This window comes from Corella eumyota, chromosome 6 (genome assembly GCF_963082875.1).
Source record: "Corella eumyota chromosome 6, kaCorEumy4.1, whole genome shotgun sequence".
Classification (NCBI taxonomy): domain Eukaryota; kingdom Metazoa; phylum Chordata; class Ascidiacea; order Phlebobranchia; family Corellidae; genus Corella; species Corella eumyota.
The window spans coordinates 6,840,653-6,860,420 of record NC_137495.1 but is presented as its reverse complement, the minus strand read 5'-3'; the positions used below and the strand labels follow the sequence as shown (position 1 = coordinate 6,860,420).

At 33.0% G+C, this 19,768-nt stretch overlaps 1 protein-coding gene across 1 annotated transcript; it reads left to right on the top strand.

Annotated features, from left to right (window-relative positions):
- The first annotated feature begins 96 nt into the window (after positions 1-96).
- Positions 97-15,709, top strand: LOC145754546 (nuclear pore complex protein Nup155-like). Its single transcript, XM_082570619.1, has 32 exons — positions 97-332; positions 482-598; positions 1,047-1,214; positions 1,467-1,553; positions 1,725-1,870; positions 2,248-2,353; positions 2,489-2,562; positions 2,800-2,989; positions 3,075-3,248; positions 3,375-3,472; positions 3,574-3,750; positions 4,052-4,162; positions 4,618-4,852; positions 5,399-5,509; positions 6,396-6,532; positions 6,845-6,951; positions 7,351-7,457; positions 7,818-7,951; positions 8,499-8,558; positions 9,010-9,141; positions 9,693-9,828; positions 10,222-10,369; positions 11,323-11,491; positions 11,822-11,926; positions 12,012-12,169; positions 12,248-12,380; positions 12,502-12,600; positions 12,924-13,044; positions 13,111-13,218; positions 13,535-13,671; positions 13,909-14,021; positions 15,329-15,709. Exons 1-32 carry the CDS (start codon positions 185-187, stop codon positions 15,483-15,485), a joined length of 4,203 nt encoding a protein of 1,400 aa, XP_082426745.1. The 5' UTR covers positions 97-184; the 3' UTR covers positions 15,486-15,709.
- The last annotated feature ends 4,059 nt before the right edge of the window (positions 15,710-19,768 follow it).

The window sequence follows — 19,768 nt, the reverse complement described above, 5'->3', positions numbered from 1 at the left end:
ACATTTTGTGTTTAGTTATCTGACTTATTAAAACTGCTGGATTGACTGTATATTCTAACTGTACTTAGTAATTATTTACATTTTTTGTAGATTTATTGAATTTTGAATAAATTTCTACAATTTTTCTGACAATTAACAAAATAATATCTAAAATATTAAGAAAGGATTCCTGTTAATTAACCGGATGATGCCTGTACCTACCTTGGACAACCGAGAGGTTGATCCACCACTGTGTGGCAGTATTGCTGAGGCCAGCGCAAAGATAAAAAAGAATATTCAACTGGATCGAGATAGTGTGGATTTATGCGAAAAACTACAAGTCACTTCGATGTGTAAGAATATTTCATTTCTGTGTTTGTAAGGAGTTATAAAAAGAATTAATGTCATGGCAACAAATTATGCAGAACCCAAATTTTCTATGCCAGAAATTTACACTAGTAACAATTTCAAGTAACTTAATGTAAAATTTGTGTTTCTCTAGACTCTGGAGTATGCAGTGGTCTACGAGTTGAAGATTACCCTGCATCTGATGGACTTCCTTTGATCTCAGATGTACGAAGGATGCCTCTTCCACCTGAGCTTATGGAACAATTTGGACGTATCCTTAAACGATTTCTAAATATTTAAATTAGACAAAATTTTAAAAACTTTAACGGTTTATATATAATATGTAGATTGGGCCGGCAGCATGGTGTCGAGGTGAGAACACTTGCTACACTGTCATGAGGTCGGGGTTCAATCCCCACTGCTGTCATGCTGTAGCGCCCTTGAGTAAGGCTCTTTAAACAGTATGAACTCCTGCTGAACCAACACTTAATCAGCAGTATAATTACCGAGCAATTATAATCCATATAATGTCTCAAACTGATAAAGGCAACTTGAGACTGGGTCGGAGTAACTGATGTTACTCTATGTTTAGATTGTGTTCAACCTTTCCACATCAAGGAAAAAGATATACAAAAAAATATATATATAAATATCAAGTGTACAATGTATAGTGCTTTATATTTAAACCTTTCCTTAACCATACAATTTAACATAATTAGATATGCAGTGCAATTGCATTATCGGCATATTTCCAGAGATAGGAAGAGCATGGTTAACTGTCGATTCTGATATTTTTGTATGGAGGTATGCTGATGGCGATGACCTTGCTTACTTTGACGGGTTATCAGAAACTATTTTGAGTGTTGCCCTAGTACAACCTAAGCCAGGTAAAAATTTGCTGATTTTTATAAAATTTTATAATAAAAAATCTAAATATAAAAATAAAATTTAATATTAAAACAATAGTTATTCTTGATTTCTTTTCACTGTGAAAACTTGATCTTTATTTCGTTACTGGCACCCTTTATTTTAATTTACATTTGTTTTAAGGATATAGCCTATGCTTTAAAATGTAAAATAGCTTTCCAATATATGGGCTATATGTGAATTTATTATATTCATATGTTTTTAATTTTTAGGCATTTTTCGTGATCAGATTAAATTCCTTCTCGTCCTAACAACACCACTTGACATAGTTCTTCTTGGAGTTAGCTTTGCTGAAGACGGTTAGTAGCAGTGCATAGCAGCAAAAATTCTGATAACATTTTAATATTTAAAAATTCTTTTATATTTTGATGTTCATTAAAGCCATAAGGTTAATGAAGCTGATTTTTGTTAATTTTTGCTTATATAATATATACATATTTATGTGAACAATCTAAGCATTTAATTTTTAGATGTTAATAATGAAATGCATCTACTGCCTGACCCTTTATTCTCAATATCTTCTGACACCACATATCTAATGCACACAGTGGGTACAAGTAATGGAAGGATATTCACTGCAGGAAAAGATGGCTGTTTGTATGAAATTGTTTACCAGGTTCGGAAGATTTTATTTAAAATTTGAAAATTTTACTAATGTCTATTTATATATAACAGACCATAATAGACATTACATTTGTGTATGTTTGTGGTATGCTGGTAAATATTATGAGCGAATGATATTTGAGATCATTTTACACTTTTTAAATAGTAAACTGTAAGGCAAGCACTAGTACAGGCCTATAAAAATTACAAGCTGTTAGTGTATTTAAAAATCTTCATTTTTATATTTTAATTAATCTCACATACAACATATACATATTTTTATTTTTTTATTTTATTTATATATTAATATTATTTACATGTTTGTATTTTTTTGATTGCGACTAGGTAAAAATTAATTCTATTTTTATCTGAATTTTGTTGTACTTTTAGGCAGGGAGTGGCTGGTTTAGTAGAAAATGTTCAAAAATAAATCATTCTCGAAGTAGATTTTCGTTTCTACTGCCCTCTGTTGTTAATGTATGGCTCAATGAAGAAGGTATATCATAAAAAAGCTTAAAAAAAACTTTTTTTGTCCAAAATCCTTGTTGTCTAAATATTTATTTTAAGAGTTGGGTTTTTAAATTGTTTATTTATTTTTGCATTTATTTACCGAAATATTATTTTTTTCAAGATGCAATTAGTCAAATTTCTGTGGATGACACTAGGAATATTTTGTACACCAAAAGTGAAAATGGAACTTTGTCGGTAAAAAAAATAAACAAAAGTTATTGTAAAAAAAAGTTAAAACAAAAGTTATTGTTCCTACCAAAAATCTGTATGTAATAGCAATAGGCTATTTAAAAATTTAAAAAAAATTGTTTCCTGATGCTATACTTAAAACGCACTACATTTTTTATAGTTGTGTCTAAAAATATCAGTAATTAGTTTATAGTTCTACATTGTCCCTTTGTCAGTAAACTCGTTTATTAATTCTTATTCTAGGTTTATGACTTGGGTTCTGATGGCAACTCACTTAGCTGTGTAGCCCATCTTAGATTAAACACAATACAGCGTAGGTCAAAGGACATAGCAACTGGCATCGAACCATCCAACTTAAGCGATATTATTTATATTTCTCCTATAACATTAAGGGAATCAAGATATCTGCATTTGGTTGCTGTTACGCAAGCAGGTAGATCTACTTTTTAGCAAAAAAAAATTAAATTTTATTTAAAAAAGTTGTTTTTTTTTATCTAAAAAATTTTTGTTTTCTGCAGGTGTTCGATTATATTTTATTACCTGTCAATCAACGACCACCACGCCAAATACCAATCTACCAACAGGAACCAGACCTACTGGTCTCCATCTGGTGCATGTCAGGTTACCTCCTGGTTTTTCTACTTCCCAAGTTCAAAGACCGACTTCGGTTCATTCTGCGTACTATAATTCCGGTAAATTTTTTTTTTTAATTTTTAGAATTAGAAGCTGTTTAGGTAATGAAGATTATTTATTCTATTATTTATTTACTATTTGGTTTAAAAATTGTTTTTTTTATTTTAATTTTCTTGATTTTTTAGGTTCTTTATTACTGGCTTCTACAAACGGCGATGATGGTACACTGTGGTGTATAAATCAAGACATGTTTGCATTTGAAAGGCTGTTAAAAGAAACACAGGTATTGTAAAAAGATAAAATAAATTGTTTTGTTACTAAAAACCTAACCAGAAATACCTAAATATATTTTTTATTTTTTATTTTAATATTTTTTGATTTTAGGTTAATTTTGCCTTGGACGGGCGGTCTTGGGCAATTTCTGAGATTCCCTCTATTTTTTCAGCTCTAAACATTGCAGCCCTTCCGGCTGGACCCCTACAGGTGCTTCCCCCTGACCCGCCCATTCATGTGCTACAACATGCCCAAAAACCTTCAGAATATGTTATCATCACTTCACAGGTAAATTCTTTAAAGTATATATGTAATATTTTGAAACAAATAAAAATTTTTAAAAAATTTGGCATAAGCTATATGTACTGGAGCTTAGTGGATGATATTATATATAAATGTCCAATTTATAGTCCTGTAAAAAACAAAAAAAACTGCCATTTGTGGTGTGCGGGTAAATTATTACGGGCAAAAATTAGTTAAGAGTTGCGACCATATTACGACAATTAAAATTTCGATCGTAGAATCGACTACTTTTTAAAAATTTAACAACCAAATACATTTTAATAAAGACAAAAAACTAATTTTTCAGGGTTGTCATATGTTTACCAAGTTAAGGCCGGTTGACCAGCTTCGAGTTTTGTTAGAAAAAACAAACGATCCGGAATCGGAAAATTTTGCCTCATTTTTTAAGTTATATAATGTAAGTTTATAGCATTAATATAAAATGTATTATACTGTATTTGTATCAGATGCCCTAGATCCCAGATTTTTTTTTGTTCAAAAAATGATCACTATATACTGTTTAGTTGCCTGATATTTTTTTAGAAGGATAAATTCTTGTACGTAAAATTTTTTATGTTGTTTTTTTGAAAATATTATATATGACCGGCAGCGTGGTGTAGTGGTAAGAACACTTGCTACACCATCATGAGGTTGTAGGTTCAACTCCTTCTGCTCTTATGCTTTAGCGCCCTTAAGTAAGGCGCTATAAACGGTATGAACTCCTGCTGAGCCAGCATTTAATCAGTAGCATAATTATCGGGTAATTATAATCTCTATAATATCCCTTTTCCACATCGAGAATAAAGAATAAAGATATATACAAAAAAAATAGATATATTAAATTTTAATTTTGTATTTTGTTCACTTTTTAAGAATGGTGAAGCTGCCTGTTGTTGTATTATCATTGCCACGACAACCATGGCTATGGATCGATATCTCGCCGAGCGGGCTGTAGCTGTTTTTACCTTTCACGGAAGTTTAACCCACTCAGCTAAGGAAACTTCTTTGCTTCAAGGGGGTTTACCCATGGAACCCATGTCCCCGATTGCTACCCAACAACAAAAACAAACCATGTTGGGACAAACTGTGTTAAAGTCACCAGGCGGTCGTAAGTTTTAAAAATTTTTTAAACATTACTAAAAAATGGAATACGCCAAATCATTTAGAAGGGTATTTAAAGTCTAAATGCTGGTTGGGAGAAAATTGTTGTACCTGGCTGCGGGTTGTGGAAAGATTTTTTAAATTAAAGTCGATTCCACATCATAGTTTTTTAAGGCTAAGGGATGATATTTGATCGACCTTAAAGACCAAGTAGGACCGGAATCAACTTTAAAACAGAAGAGATTTTGCCACTTTAAAGTTGATACCACACCATCTCTTGCCTTTAAAGGGCGAGAAATCCAGCAGGATTGACTTTAAAGACCAAGTATAATGTCGAGTCTCCACACTATAAATTGAAAAAAATAATGCAGGCAAAGTATAGAAATTCACCCCTTTTCTGCATTCGGTGAATTTTTGTCCTATTGTTTTTCCGCATCCCATACTTTAGTATAATTCATTTTTTTATTTTTCAAGTGTTGATATACTTGTATTGCTCAGTAATAAATACAATTTATGTGTTATTCTAAACCTAACAATTTTGTGTTTACTTTAGTGCCCATTGTAAGCACTCCAATGCCAGGATACATGCCACAATCAAGCACAACATTCAACTACCCTGCGACATCACCTAATCAACAACAAGCACAAGTCGCACAACAGCCTGGTAAGAAACATAATTTTTTTTTCTTGTCTGTGTAGTTAAAGCGTTTTATTTATAAGCTAATTGCTAATTTTTGTATTTTATGTTTTAAAATGTTGTCATCTATACAGGGTACGAATTAACGTTTAAAAAAAGATTCGCTAAAAGTGAGGTCGCATTTTTAGAGTAATTATTAGGTTCAAGTCATAATCTTCGTTTTTTTGTAACACTTGACGCGTTGCGTGGCATTTTTAAAATGTAACTTATTGTTAAACAATCGTTAAGAATATTTTGCACGAAAAACGAGACATTTTTAATTCTTTTAAGGCTGTGTTATGCATTTAAAAACTTGCGCAACAACTGAACGATCTCGGGAGCGAAATTCACGCATTGCCAAAACATGGAAAGTTATTGTTATTAAATGACCTATAGTAACCTACATTTACGCAGGATTATGATGATGTAATTAAATTAGTGTGAAACCGGTGTAAAATAGATCGTAAAAATATACACGAGAGTTCTATCACTGCCTGAACCTTTTTTGGTTGATTCGCTATTTCTAATATATTTGTAAAAAACGATTCGCTTATTTTAAAAAACGATTCGCTTTTAGCGAATAGCAACCCGTTATTTCGTTCCCTGCTAAATATTATATTTAATGGAGCTTAGTGGACGATATTTAAGTTTGTCATTTTATAGGCCTACAAAATAAAATAAACTGCCATTTGTGGTGCGCAGGTAAATTATTATTGGCAAATATTAGTTGAAAGTTGCGACCATGTTATGACAATAAAATGCCGATCATAAGACTACTTATCAACTAGTGTTATGAAATGCTGTCATATTAAGATAATTAATTTATGCTTTTTAATTTAGTATGTCAATTTATTAATTTTATTAATTTATGCAGTTGACCCAACCATGTTTTATTACTCTGAGAGACAACATGGAGTTTATAAAATGTTTTCGAGACTGTTGAGACCCTTATGGGAGGGTAGACTTGTTGAAGAATATGTTGTAACCGAATCTGGGAAACAAAAGTCATTTGTAAGTTTTTTTTTTGAAAAAAAATGATTTGTAACAGAATTTGATTGCTTTTTACCCAAAACTTGTTTTAATAAATAAAGTGTCTATACCTAGCTTTTTTTGTGTATTAAAAAATTCTTACTTTTAATGTTGTTTTAAAATTTCATTGAGCATTTCTTATGGCTAATAATTGTAAATATTGGTTTTGCATTTTAAATTCCAATTAAATCCATTAACAATGGTCTTAAAAATTGTATAAAATTTATTTTTTAAATATATTCAAGACCATTTAAATTGCATAGGTATTACCTTTTTAAATTTAAATATTACTAGGTCATGGGAAGAGTAGATGTAGAAGTGATTGGCTTAATATTGGAGGAACTAAACAACTTTAAAAATTTTGTGGAGAAATTTTGTCTGAGACCAGTACCTATGATGAGGTAACTAATATATTTGTTTTATGTTTATTTATTTATTTTCTATATCTAACCAATTACAATCCCATATTACTACTTTTTAAATTATAGAGGTTCAGCTGTAAGGAATTTAGATAAAGGGTTCAAATGTTGAGGGTTTATATGAAGGGTATATTTGGGGTTCAGATAAAAGGATTAGATACATGGGGTTTAAATGTAGTATTTTATACTTTGGAGGTGCAGATTTAGGGGTTTAGATGTAGTTTTTTTATATTTGGGGGTTCAGATTAAAGGGGTTAGGTTGTAAGGGGTTTAAATAAAGTAGTTTAAATGTAAAGGCCGAAAATAGGGGGTTAAATGTCATGGAACCATTTTTCATAGATAATATTGTATTTAATACCATTAATAATTTCAATTTTTTAGAGATCACATGTCACATGGTCATGATCGTACGAGGTCATTGGGTCAACAGAGAGGTTATGGGAGGTCAGATAACGCTGTGCATATCGAGATGCAAAGAAGAATAATGAGTAAAAATTTTTTTTTTGTTTTAAATTGTTTAATAACAAAAAAATGGGATCACGTAAGTTGTCCAGTTTTAGACAAAACATAATTACACTCTGGCTCTCCTGAATTCTTTCGTCTGGATTACGGTGCGAGAGAATTATCACCTACGGATTATGGTTCGAGCTAGATATTACACTACAGCCCTCCTAAATTCTCTCGTCTAGATTACGGTGCGATGGAATTATCATCTACGGATTACCGATTCTCTTCTATAGTAAACGGCCTGTTGTTTTGTCTAGAGCCAGACAACATACGTGACCCAAAAATTGCTTCTTATTTATAGCATTTTTAATTTTTTTCTTCTGATAATTTGTTGCTTTTAGTTAATCAGGCAAAGGCTGAGTTGTCGTATATGGAGAAGTTATTTGAGTTAACAGACAAAACCATTCAAGTGTTAGGTTTATGGAGACTTCTTTTGCATCACCAAATTCATTCCATCTTCCAATCCTTAGCTAAGGTATTTGCAAAATACATATACCTTTTTTTGTTTAGATAAAATTGGTTTAATACTACTTTTTTTCGGTCGCAGCTTATATCTTTTGTGTTGTAGTATCTTAAGTAAGGCACTATTACTTGTATGAATTTCTGCCAGGCCAAAAATCAACTGAAACTTTTATTTTTAAACAACCTTTTTATATATTAAACCGGCAGCGTGGTGTAGTGGTAAAAAAACTTGCTACACCACACATGAGGTCGTGGGTTCAATCCCCACTGAACTCATGCTGTGGCGCCCTTAAGTAAGGCGCTATAAGCGGTACGAACTCCTGCTGAGACAGCACTTAATCAGCAGCATAATTATTGGGCAATTATAATCTATAATATCCTAAACTGCCTCAGGAACTTAAAACTGGTAACTGATGTTACTCTATGTTTAAGTCGCGCATTCGACCTTCCCACATCGAGGATAAAAATATATGCAACTTTTAGTTAATTTTATATCACCATTTTTAGCCACTATTTGCACCGTTAATTTTTAAACCTTTTTTTATAATCTGTTTTTGCAGCAATTTCAAGATCAGTTAAAGATTATATGTTTTCAAGATTTTGTTCTAAACGGAAACGCAGTAAGTTTTTTTTTTTTTTTAATTAAAAAACCATATATCAGTATTTAACTATGTAAGTTGGAAAACAATTTATTCATTATAACCAAAGAAATAATTAGTAAAATTTTCTGTAATTTCATCTTTAAATATTAGTTTTGCTTATATTTTTATTTTATAAGTAACATATTAGGTAAAGTATACAGTATAGTATAATATATAGTATAAACACATAAATAACACATAAAATAAAGTATTTATTATAGTATGATATAAAGTATTCATTATAGTATGATATAAAGTATATTTTAAATACATAAATAACATGTAAAAAAAGTATTCATTATAGTACGATGTAGAGCATATTATAAATACATAAATAATACATAAAATGAAGTATTCATTATAGTACGATATAAAGTATATTATAAACACATAAAAAGTATATTGTGATATAATATTTGGTATTTTGCAGCTATGTAGTGCATTGCTGTCAGTGCTAGTTGAGAAATACATTGATGACAATTCAGCCATAGATGCCCTCAGTGCTCAACTGCGAGAGATTTGTCCTTCTATTTATTCACCAGATGATGCTATCTGTTCCAAGGTGAATGTTTGTATTATTTTTTGTTTACTAACAACTCTGGGTAATACAATTCCTGACCATACCCACATTGACCGGCAGCGTGGTGTAGTGGTAAGACCACTTGCTACATCACCATGAGGTTGTGGGTTCAATCTCCACTGCTCTCATGCTGTAGCACCCTTAAGTAAGGCGCTATTAGCGGTATAAACTCCTGCTAAGCCAGCACTTAATCAGCAGCATAAGTACCGGGCAATTATAGTTTCTATAATATCCAAAACTGCCACAGGCAACTCGAGACTGGGTCGAAGTAACTGATGTTACTTAATGTTTAGGTCCCTTATATCTCTTTTCATAATGCCATTATATTTCTGTAAAAATATTGACCTAAATTTTGGGTTTATATCAGTTTCCAATTTTGATTTTTAAGGAAATGTTTATTTCTTCAAAAATATTTTGTTTTTGTGGTTAGTTACCATAGAGAAAATGATTTCTAAAAAATTTTTTTTATGTTAACTTAACAATAGTTAAGGCTTTTTGTTATAACATTACTGAAAACTTAAATTTTATCTCAGGCGAGTGAGTTGTTGAGTTGTGCTCGAGCAAGCCCTCCAGCTCAAAGAAACGAACAACTAAAAGAAGCGGCAAGATTGTTCCAACAAGTTTCAAAAACAGTTAATTTACCAATCGTTATCCAACAATTTCAAGCAGGTATAAAGAGGTTATGAAAATAAAATAAAGCACATTAGTGTAACTAGTCAATTGTCTGCCCTACAGACTGCTTTTTAATTGTTTTAATAGAACACAACTTGTAACTATGAAATTTACGTATTAATTTACTAGTGCACCACGATCCGTAGCTTTATTTTTTTAAAGGTTTTTTTTTAATAAATTTTAGATACATTTAATTTTGTAGAATGGTAGTGTTGTAAAGAAATATTAACAAATTATCTAGATATGTTTTAACTTAGCAGCGGTGGGAATTGAACACAAAGCTTCTAGTTTCAGATTCCATAGTACACCACACTGCATTTGAATTTTATTAAATTGCAATCACTTTTTGATATTATTTTTTATTTCTAAATATTTTTTTTAAATTTCAAGTTGGATTTTACACTGGTGCAGTGGAGCTGTGCATGCAAGCAGCATTAAAGAGAGATCCTGATAATTTAGCCTTAAAATTATATCAATCAAGATTCACAGACACTGATCCTGAGGTTGATCAAGATTTCACAAAAGCCTTTCTAGCTAGGTAAGTCAATTTAAATTGATTTGTTTTTGGTGTAGTTAAATTTCTGAAATTACTATCTCAGTTTAGTGTAAATAGTTGTAAGGTATCATAAAACAGACACAGAAAATTAGGTTTAAAGTGTAAGCCTAAAAAAGAATAGCATGTAAATGTAATGAAATATTACTTTTTTTCCAATTACATTTAGGGTACCTAACCTACAAAATATACTGGGTCAAATTATATCAAATGAATTAAATAGAATTGTATATTAAATGGGCATTAACTAGAACAAAAGGTCCTTTAAATTAAACCCAGCCCTCGCCGATTCAGAATACACATATGTGTATTTGGTCAATGAAATCCCCTTGACAACCGTTTGATATTCATTCAACTCTGTATATTTTAAACATATTGCAGGGAACGAAATAACGGGTCGCTATTCGCTAAAAGCGAATCGTTTTTTAAAATTAGCGAATCGTTTTTTTACAAATATATTAGAAATAGCGAATCAACCAAAAAAGGTTCAGGCAGTGATAAAACTCTCGTGTATATTTTTACGATCTATTTTACACCGGTTTCACACTAATTTAATTACATCTTCATAATCCTGCGTAAATGTAGGTTACTATAGGGCATTTAATAACAAAAACTTTCCATGTTTTGGCAAGGCGTAAATTTCGCTCCCGAGATCGTTCAGTTGTTGCGCAATTTTTTAAATGCATAACACAGCCTTAAAAGAATCAAAAATTTCTCGTTTTTCGCGCAAAATATTCTTAACGATTGTTTAACAATAAGTTACGTTTTAAAAATGCCACGCAACGCGTCAAGTGTTACAAAAAAACGAAGATTATGACTTGAACCTAATAATTACTTTAAAAATGCGACCTCATTTTTAGCGAATCGTTTTTTAAACGTTAATTCGTACCCTGTATTGTACACATACACTAAACTCAAATACACTTTTTTATGTACAGGACTGAGTGTTACAAGTTTGTCACCGAGATGTTAAACGAGCTTCTGATCGCCGCCGAGAGTCATCCACAAGCCCCAAGTGTTCCAGCACAACCTGGACCCCCCAGATCAACCCCTGGGTCAACCGTTTCTGGGGTAGCGGGGTTACAACCTGAGGAAGCTCAGCAATATGTAAGAAATTTTTACATATTTATTTAAGTTGATTTCACGACCTAAACTTAGAGTAACATCCGTTATCGCAACCCAGTCTTGAGTTGTCTTTGGCAGTTTGAGACATTTTCAAATATAATTTTCCAATAATTAAGCTGCTGATTAAATGTTGGCTCAGCAGAAGTTCATACCTTTTATAGCTCTTTACTCAGAGGCGCTACAGCGTGAGAGCAGTGGGATCGAACCTAAGACCTCATGTGGCGAAGCCAAATTACCAACGAACATTTTGACTAATTTTTTTTTCAATGTTTATTAATTTTTGGCATTGAATATTTTGTTTTGTTTTTTGAGGCTGAAGAGTGCCTGCAAAGAGCCCTACAGTCGAATGACGAATTACTTCATGTTACTCTATATGACTGGATGGTTGGAAAACAACTCAACACTCAACTTTTAAAGGTTGTTATACTAAGAGAGCTTATAGGACAATTAGGCAAAAGATATACTTAACAAAAGCATAATTTTTTTCTATTATTTTTCGAAGGTGACTTCACCATTTATTGAAACATTTCTAAAAAGGTTGACTTTGCAAGACAATCAACCAACCTCAGAATGTAACGACCTTTTGTGGAAATATTACGAACGGAATAGTCAACATGCTAATGCTGCTGCCATACTACTTATTCTGGCAGAAAAACCTGGGTAACTGAACTTAACTAAGAATGAGGGGGTATTTGTAGTGGGGTAATATTCTCTTACTTTTATTTTTTGGGGTTTCAGACAAGATCGCAACCTGACGAAGCGTGTCGAGTACTTATGTCGTGCGAAAATGAACGCAAAAAGCGTAACGACTGTTGCTATGGAAACGTCCACCGGAGGGCAGCTGCTACACGACCTTGAAGAAAAATTGGAGGTTTGTATTTTTAAATTATTTTCGACATACTTTTTATTTATTTGGATAAATTTTGACTTTAACTTAAATTTTCCCAAATTTTAATTCTATTTAATTTTTTGTAATTTTTTTTCATTGACAGGTTGCTCAAATTCAACTGGAGACTTTGGAGCAACTTCAAGAGTTGAACGAACACGAGGCCGTTGACAAACTTAACTCACAACTCATGGACGTTAACATTGTAAGTATAGCAATTTATTCGCCATTAAAATTCAAATTAAACAGGCAGAATTTACTAGCACGAACTACTCGGTGTAGTTGTTAGTACACTTACTTGACTACTTGGCGTCCTTGGTTTGACTACCACTGGCTTTATTTTTTGTGTCGTGAAATAAGAAATATATGAACTATTTTAAAGCCAAAATCAATCGGCGGGTTATTTATTTAAAACGCCTGCCAAAGTTAATTCAAGACAAAATCGGGCAGCAAATATTACCCTATGTTTGGGCCAAAAAATAGGCCTTCTTACAAGTACTAAGAACAATCATTTTTTTGTCTGTTTAGTTGTATAGTGAGTTTGCGGAACCCTTTCAACTGGCGGAATGTAAGCTTGCGATTGTGAATTGCGCCGGCCTGCAGGACTCTGCGTTAGTCGAAGCTCTCTGGCAGAATATAATAGAACACGGTAGGATTTTTCCTGGACTTTGATAAAATATTTAAGAATTTTTAATAACTCTGTGTGATATTTTAGAGCTTTCGAAACTGTCTATTGCTCAGGATCACAACCTAGTGGGGATGCTTCAAATGAAGATTGCTACCATGGGAAGACGCTATATCGCATCTAGATATTTTCCCGTTGGTATGTAACGGATATATTTTTTTTCCATATCACATTAAAGTGATAGGTTTTTATATTGGGTAGGGGTGTGGTATTGTGACGTGTTTTAGCTATCCGTAAACACCGGGCTCAAGGGCGAATAGTGTGGCAATGGTGCGGCTCGAACCCGAAACCTTTCGGCTTGTAGTCCGCCGCCATGACCGCTTAACCACACTACCGGATTTATTAATATGAAATTTATCATCTTAAAAATTACGGTAAAAAACGTAACAAAAAAAAAAAAAATGCCGCCATTTTGCATAAATTGTAAATGTTCTAATTCTTTTTGATTTTCAAGAATTTCTGATTTCGTTTCTGGAGAAAATTTCGTGCGGAAGAAATTGGAAAAAGGACTCAATCTTCGTCAGTCTTCTCGACTCTGGATGTCTGTTAAGCGACTTACTCAACTCGTACTCAAAATTACACTTGCAAAAGGTAAGTTTGAGTCATAAAAAAAACGTTTTTAAGTATTTAGTATATGAATTCACATCGGCATATTTGTTTAGAAAAATTAAAATATCTCAATTTTTTTGGTGGTCAATTTTTATTTTTGGAATTTAAAGAAAACAAATTTACGATTTGGATTTTAAAAGTGTGATACCACTTTTTTAAATTTACGGCCAGTTTACTTACCTAATAATCAAACCCACCAACTTTCTTATTTTTTATTAGCTACCCTGCTGGGAGTCCTACAAACAACCATATCACGTGGTCGAAGTGGTTAACCAGCTGTTTAATTGTTTTTTAACGGAACCCACGAAATATGTCCCCTCCTCGCAAAGCAGGTAGCATATTGCTTGCTAATTTTTGGTCTGGGTTGTATATCTGCATGTTATATGTATAGGCGAGCGGTTCGTTTTTTTTGTATATATCTTTATCCTCGATGTGGGAAGGTCAAATGCGCGACCTAAACATACAGTAACATCAATTACTCCGACCCAGTCTCGAGTTGCCTGTGGCAGTTTGGGATATTATATAGAGACTATAATTGCCCGGTAATTATGCTGCTGTTTAAGTGCTGGCTCAGCAGGAATTTATAGCACCTTACCCAAGGGCGCAACAGCATGAGATCAGTGGGGATTGAACCCACGACCTCATGGTGGTGTAGCAAGTGTTCTTACCACTACACCACACTGCCGGTACCGTTTATAAGTGTACGTTTATTACGTGTTTTATAAATGCATTTTACGTACCTGGTTATAAATTTATTTAATCACTTTCTACTTGCGTTATTTAAATTTAATTCGATATTAATATATATACATTTACTTAACTATTGTATATGATCCTCGCTAAAGTCATTATTCATGTCAATTTTATCAAATCGATTAAAACTTTATTTTGGGTTTAATTAAATTGGTTTATGTGTTTTTTTTTCAGGTATCTATGCAATGTATAATTAGGTGTACTAACCTATATCATATTTTAAATATCGTAATTTTACGCGGTCTAGTAAAAATTTATTAGTATTAAGTTATTGCATCTATATATATTTTTGTGGTCTAATAATCATAGAATTTAATGCGGTCGCTAACCTTAGTTGTTTTACGCTATAAAACACGAGGTCAACTCGGCGTATGCTTTACACGCGACCACACGTGTTGAAACAACACCTGCGCTTAACGAGGCCAAGTCTATAACTTTGCCGGGGACTGTTTGCATACACACCGTGCCAATTAATCGCCGTTTTAATGACTTTTTAATGGAGACTTTATTTCAATTTGATTGGGTCTGCAAACACGGCGTCATTTCGTCGAGCGAATTAGTTGCCGAATCATCACAGGACTCTTCTCATAATAATGAGTAGGCTAAATTGCGCGGTCGACCAATGTCAAGGGCAAAATCATGATTTTTGATTTGATATACTTAATATTGTTGACTTTAAGTTTTTTGTGGTAACTTTGTATGACTCGTAACTATATTAGTTTCTTTTTTGTTTCGTTGTTAAAATGACGCTCCGTTATTAAATCCTAGTTTTTGCTTAGGTTGGTTAACCGAGTATTAAATGGTTAAACCATTTTTTTATGTTGTTGTTAAAATTGGTCCGGCATTTTTTATCACGTGACCTTAACATTTTATTTATTTTTTGCAGGCGGCATTTCGTGAACCGCTCGCTCGATGTTTTGGCCGTTTATTTAGTCGAGCTTAACTCTGTGATGTCGCAAAACGATCCACTCCGACATCTTATTGCTCAACTCAAGCGCACTCAAGTCAGTCTCGAGGCCATGCTCACACCCGTATCTCGCTGAGGTCTGACTTTGCATCGCCGCGGTTCGACATCGTGCATTTTATAAAATATGCACGGTTCATTTGGACCAATGGCGTGAATCGTATTTTGATTGTTTTGCTTTAGTAAAACACTGCCACGAGATTGCGCTAGGGTTGCAATTTCGATGATTTTCCACTGCCAAACTTTTTTAGTGTTGGTCTACTAATTATGAAATATACTATTCAATAAATTTCTTTATGATAATTTTTTTTGTTGATATTTATATACAATAATTTGCTCACAAAAAGCGTCTATTTAAGGAAAACTAGAATGAAAGTTCGGTCGAATTAATGATGATAATAACAAAGTGTGTTTTAACTGCATTTTGGTTCTGAAATTCGATAATTTAATCTATATTTAAAAAGGCATATTGACAATCTGTGTGCACGAAAAACTCTGCAGTTTTTGTATATATATTTATCCTCGATGTGGGAAGGTCGAACGCGCGACCTAAACATGTATCAGTTGCTTCTGACCCAGTCTCGATTTGGCTTTAGCATTTTGGGATATTATATAGATTATAATTGCCCAAAAAAAAAAAAAAAAATGCTGCTGATTGAGTGCTGGCTCAGCAGGGGTTTATAGCGCCTTACTTAAAGGCGCTACAGCATGAGAGTAGAAGGGATTGAACCCACGATCTCAAGGTGGTGTAGCAAGTGTTCTTACCACTACACCACGCTGCCATTTTATCGCCGAAACAATAATTTTGTTAAATTAGAATTTAAAATTAAATTTTATTTATACCTTCATATTAGTGCATGCAAATCGTCACGCGTGTGCTGCCTGATCACGTGACCACGCATTACATCGATCTTAAGATGGGCAGATAACCCTGCGTTAACAGAGTGCAAGTCATCTGACTACTCGTGACGTCATATGTTCAGTTATGGGTTTTCTTGTCTTTGTATCTGTTTTCAAGCGGCATTGAATTTCAAACTTTGCTATGATGAATAACCCTAACACGTGTTTAGTTGACAGTTCGGGGTGTTGGGTTCGAAAACTGACGACAACTTTTCATCGTTTTGAAATATGTTTGTCGTCGGGTTACACATTTTATTTCAGGGTTGACTGGTAATGAAAAAATGTCGGAATGCTTTCCACTTTTTAACATTTACTTTCGACAGCAAAAACAATATTATAAAAGTCACGTTTTCAAAGTTTTTTTGTAATTTGAAACTTAAATGTAATCACTCTGGTAATGGTATATTATAATTTGTCAGTGTTTGCCGAAACGGCTTAACCGCTTTAACATAAATAAAGCGTTTTTTACAGGGATAATTGTGTACCGCAGAAAGCCGCAAAGCTATGCCTAATAAACGTAACGCGTGTGGTAAATATAAGGGCATTTTAAGTTCTAAAAATTATTTATTTCCCTTATTAAATATATAATCAATGCCCATTTAAGATTGGTTGTGGCGATCAAGGGCTTATGTATGTTATCTGTCAAAATGTTCCTTAACCAGCAGGCTACATGTTAAAGCGCACATGCATGAAGATTGCCCGTCATTTGTTTGTGAAAATGCATCCGCAACCTCTTATATTTATCATATGCAGTGTCATGCATTCGTTCGAAAAAACACGCTTGCACTTGCGCTACGTCTAAACTTCAAAGTGGTAGTATTACAGTTTCTTTACTGAAGTACTTTAAAGCTTATCTATAGATTTCGTCATTTGCTATTTCGATCCTAATCACATGTTGTGACTGATTTTTTCAACGATTTATTAGCGAAATTTATTGCCGAAAACAGTATCTTTATAGATAGATATAAACAGATGGCATTGGCAAAGTACCGGGTTTGAAATATCCAAAAATGACGGAGGCTTATATGATCCTATGTGATAAGCCGTGAAATCTCTTCTTTCAAGACAAGGGAAAATAAACAAATATTTATGAAAAAATATATTCGTGATTTTATTTAAGTGGCGCGTGTAAATATAAATAACACAGTATAGCTTATCATGGTACAATTCTTACTCTTACGTTACCACGGCCAATGTTCAAGGTGTTTTTTGGTATTTATTCTGTGATTTCATACATTTGATTATCAAAGCCACCTACTCGAATTAAATTGCTAATTAAGGCTGTGGTTAGGTCTGTATTTGTTTAAAGCCTTAATTAGTTAAAAGATTGACACCGAGGCACACAGTAACTCTTACAATTAAAACCCCTTGATCAATCCAATTTCGTCGAAAGAGTTTTTTTTATTTGACTTTCAATTTGGATTCGTTTGGCGACAGGTCGTATCAACAAAAGTATTTTGAATTGGGGTTATGTGATTTTGTGGTTATTGTATTGCTCTATATGCCATTCAATTTTAGTATGTTATTTATACAGTACTTCATACCTGACCATATAACCGAAATCCGTATTACTGAGTGGCCATATTTCCGAATACCGAAAATTCAGAACAACTTTTTTACTGATTTTTTCCCAAAGTTGATTGGTATTTTCCAGTAAAGGGTAGGGCTAAAAGAATATACCTTTAAAATTGTTTTTTGTCGGTAAAATTACGTTTTATGAAATTTATTTTTCGGTAAAACACCCATCATGTAAACTGAAGAATTTTCGGTTAAACAGCCTGAAAAATTTTTTAAAAATTACATGCCAGCCTAAAGTGTTTTTTTGCAAAAAAAAGTTACATAAAGGTCCCCTTTTTGCCAACATACCAAATTCTTCAGAAAATATTGAATAACAATTTTCTGTGCCCGATTCTCCCTACACATTCTTTGGGTATTTTTGCATGCGCACCACTTGCCAAAACATAAACGGTGCCGGCCACATAATTATCTTAATTACAATATACACTTGTTCAGATGTTATCGTGCGGTATATCTTTCGCTAATGGGCTCAGTGGGTGATATATTTGTTCTCCAGTTGCAATATTTACTCTTTGGCATAGAGAAATGCTATTTCTTTTTCAGTTCAATTGCGTTTTGTATTCGGTTATAATTATAATTAATTTTTTTTAAATATAGTTTATTTTTTTAATTAATTTTGTTTTCGTAGTGAAAACTAAAAGGTATTATAAAAGATGCTGATTATATATCCTTTTATAACGGTAATAGCTTATATATTTTAACAATGGCAGCGTAATTTAGTGGCAAGAACACTTGCTTACCACTCATGAGGTCGTGGGTTCAATCCCGACTGGTCTCATGCTGTAGCGCCCTTGAGTAAGACCCTATACACGGTATGAACTCTGCTGAGCCAGCTTTTAGTGAGCAGCATAATTATCGGGCAATTATAATCTAAAATGTCCCAAACTGCCACAGTCAACTCGAGACTGGGTCGGAGTAACTGATGTTACTCTATGTTTAAGTCGCGCATTCGACTTTCCAACATCGAGGATAAAGATATATAAAAAAAAAATTGCTTTATCATGTTATGTTGTAAGTGGTTAAACATAGAATATCTGATTTTATCTTGTTTTCTTTTACTTTATTTGCATAAGTCGAGTCATTTTTGTATTTAAATGGACAATAATAGCTTAAAAGTTCTAATTTTAGACAGATATGTTTTTATAGCTTAATTAAGATTAATCGCGAACACAAACATTAAAGACTTTTATCTGCTGGTCATTAAAATAAGAAAAGGCAAGCGTGACTTCAATTTTAGGCTTACAAATATCGGGGATTAACTTTTGGCGGTCATTACGCACGTTCCATAACTCAAACTCGGACGAGCAAAAAAAAATTCTGATAACAAAATTAAAAAAAAATCTTTCTCCTACTAATTTACACGTCGCCGGTTGTTACACCGCAAATCCATTAAGGAAAAGTTGTAAGATTGTTGGGTTTTGGGCCTGGCGTTGTTTACACGACTTGCTGGCTTACTAGAGTTTCTAATCTACCAGATCAAGAGCGCGATTGGGCTGTAACGATTTGGAGAATTATATTGATCCGTAATGGAGGTCCGAGCATATCTTGTTTGGATATCAGAAGATGAAATGATCATAGTCTATAGGAGAACAGGCTTCTTTAACGAAAAAAATAAACACACTGTGGCTTTTAAGTTACGCTTAAAACAAATAAACCGTACTATAAACCTCGCTAATACAAGGGTTAGATACATTCCCCAACCCTTTGCCCCCTAATGCTTCCATTTTTGAACCCTGTCATATGTATATTTATCCATCTCGCTGCTTAAAGGGTACATCCATTAAGACTGGATGTTATTAATACCTCGTTAAACTTGTAAACGTATCCTATTAACGCAGCTAATGAGTCAGATATACAAATACTTTAATTATATACAAACGTATT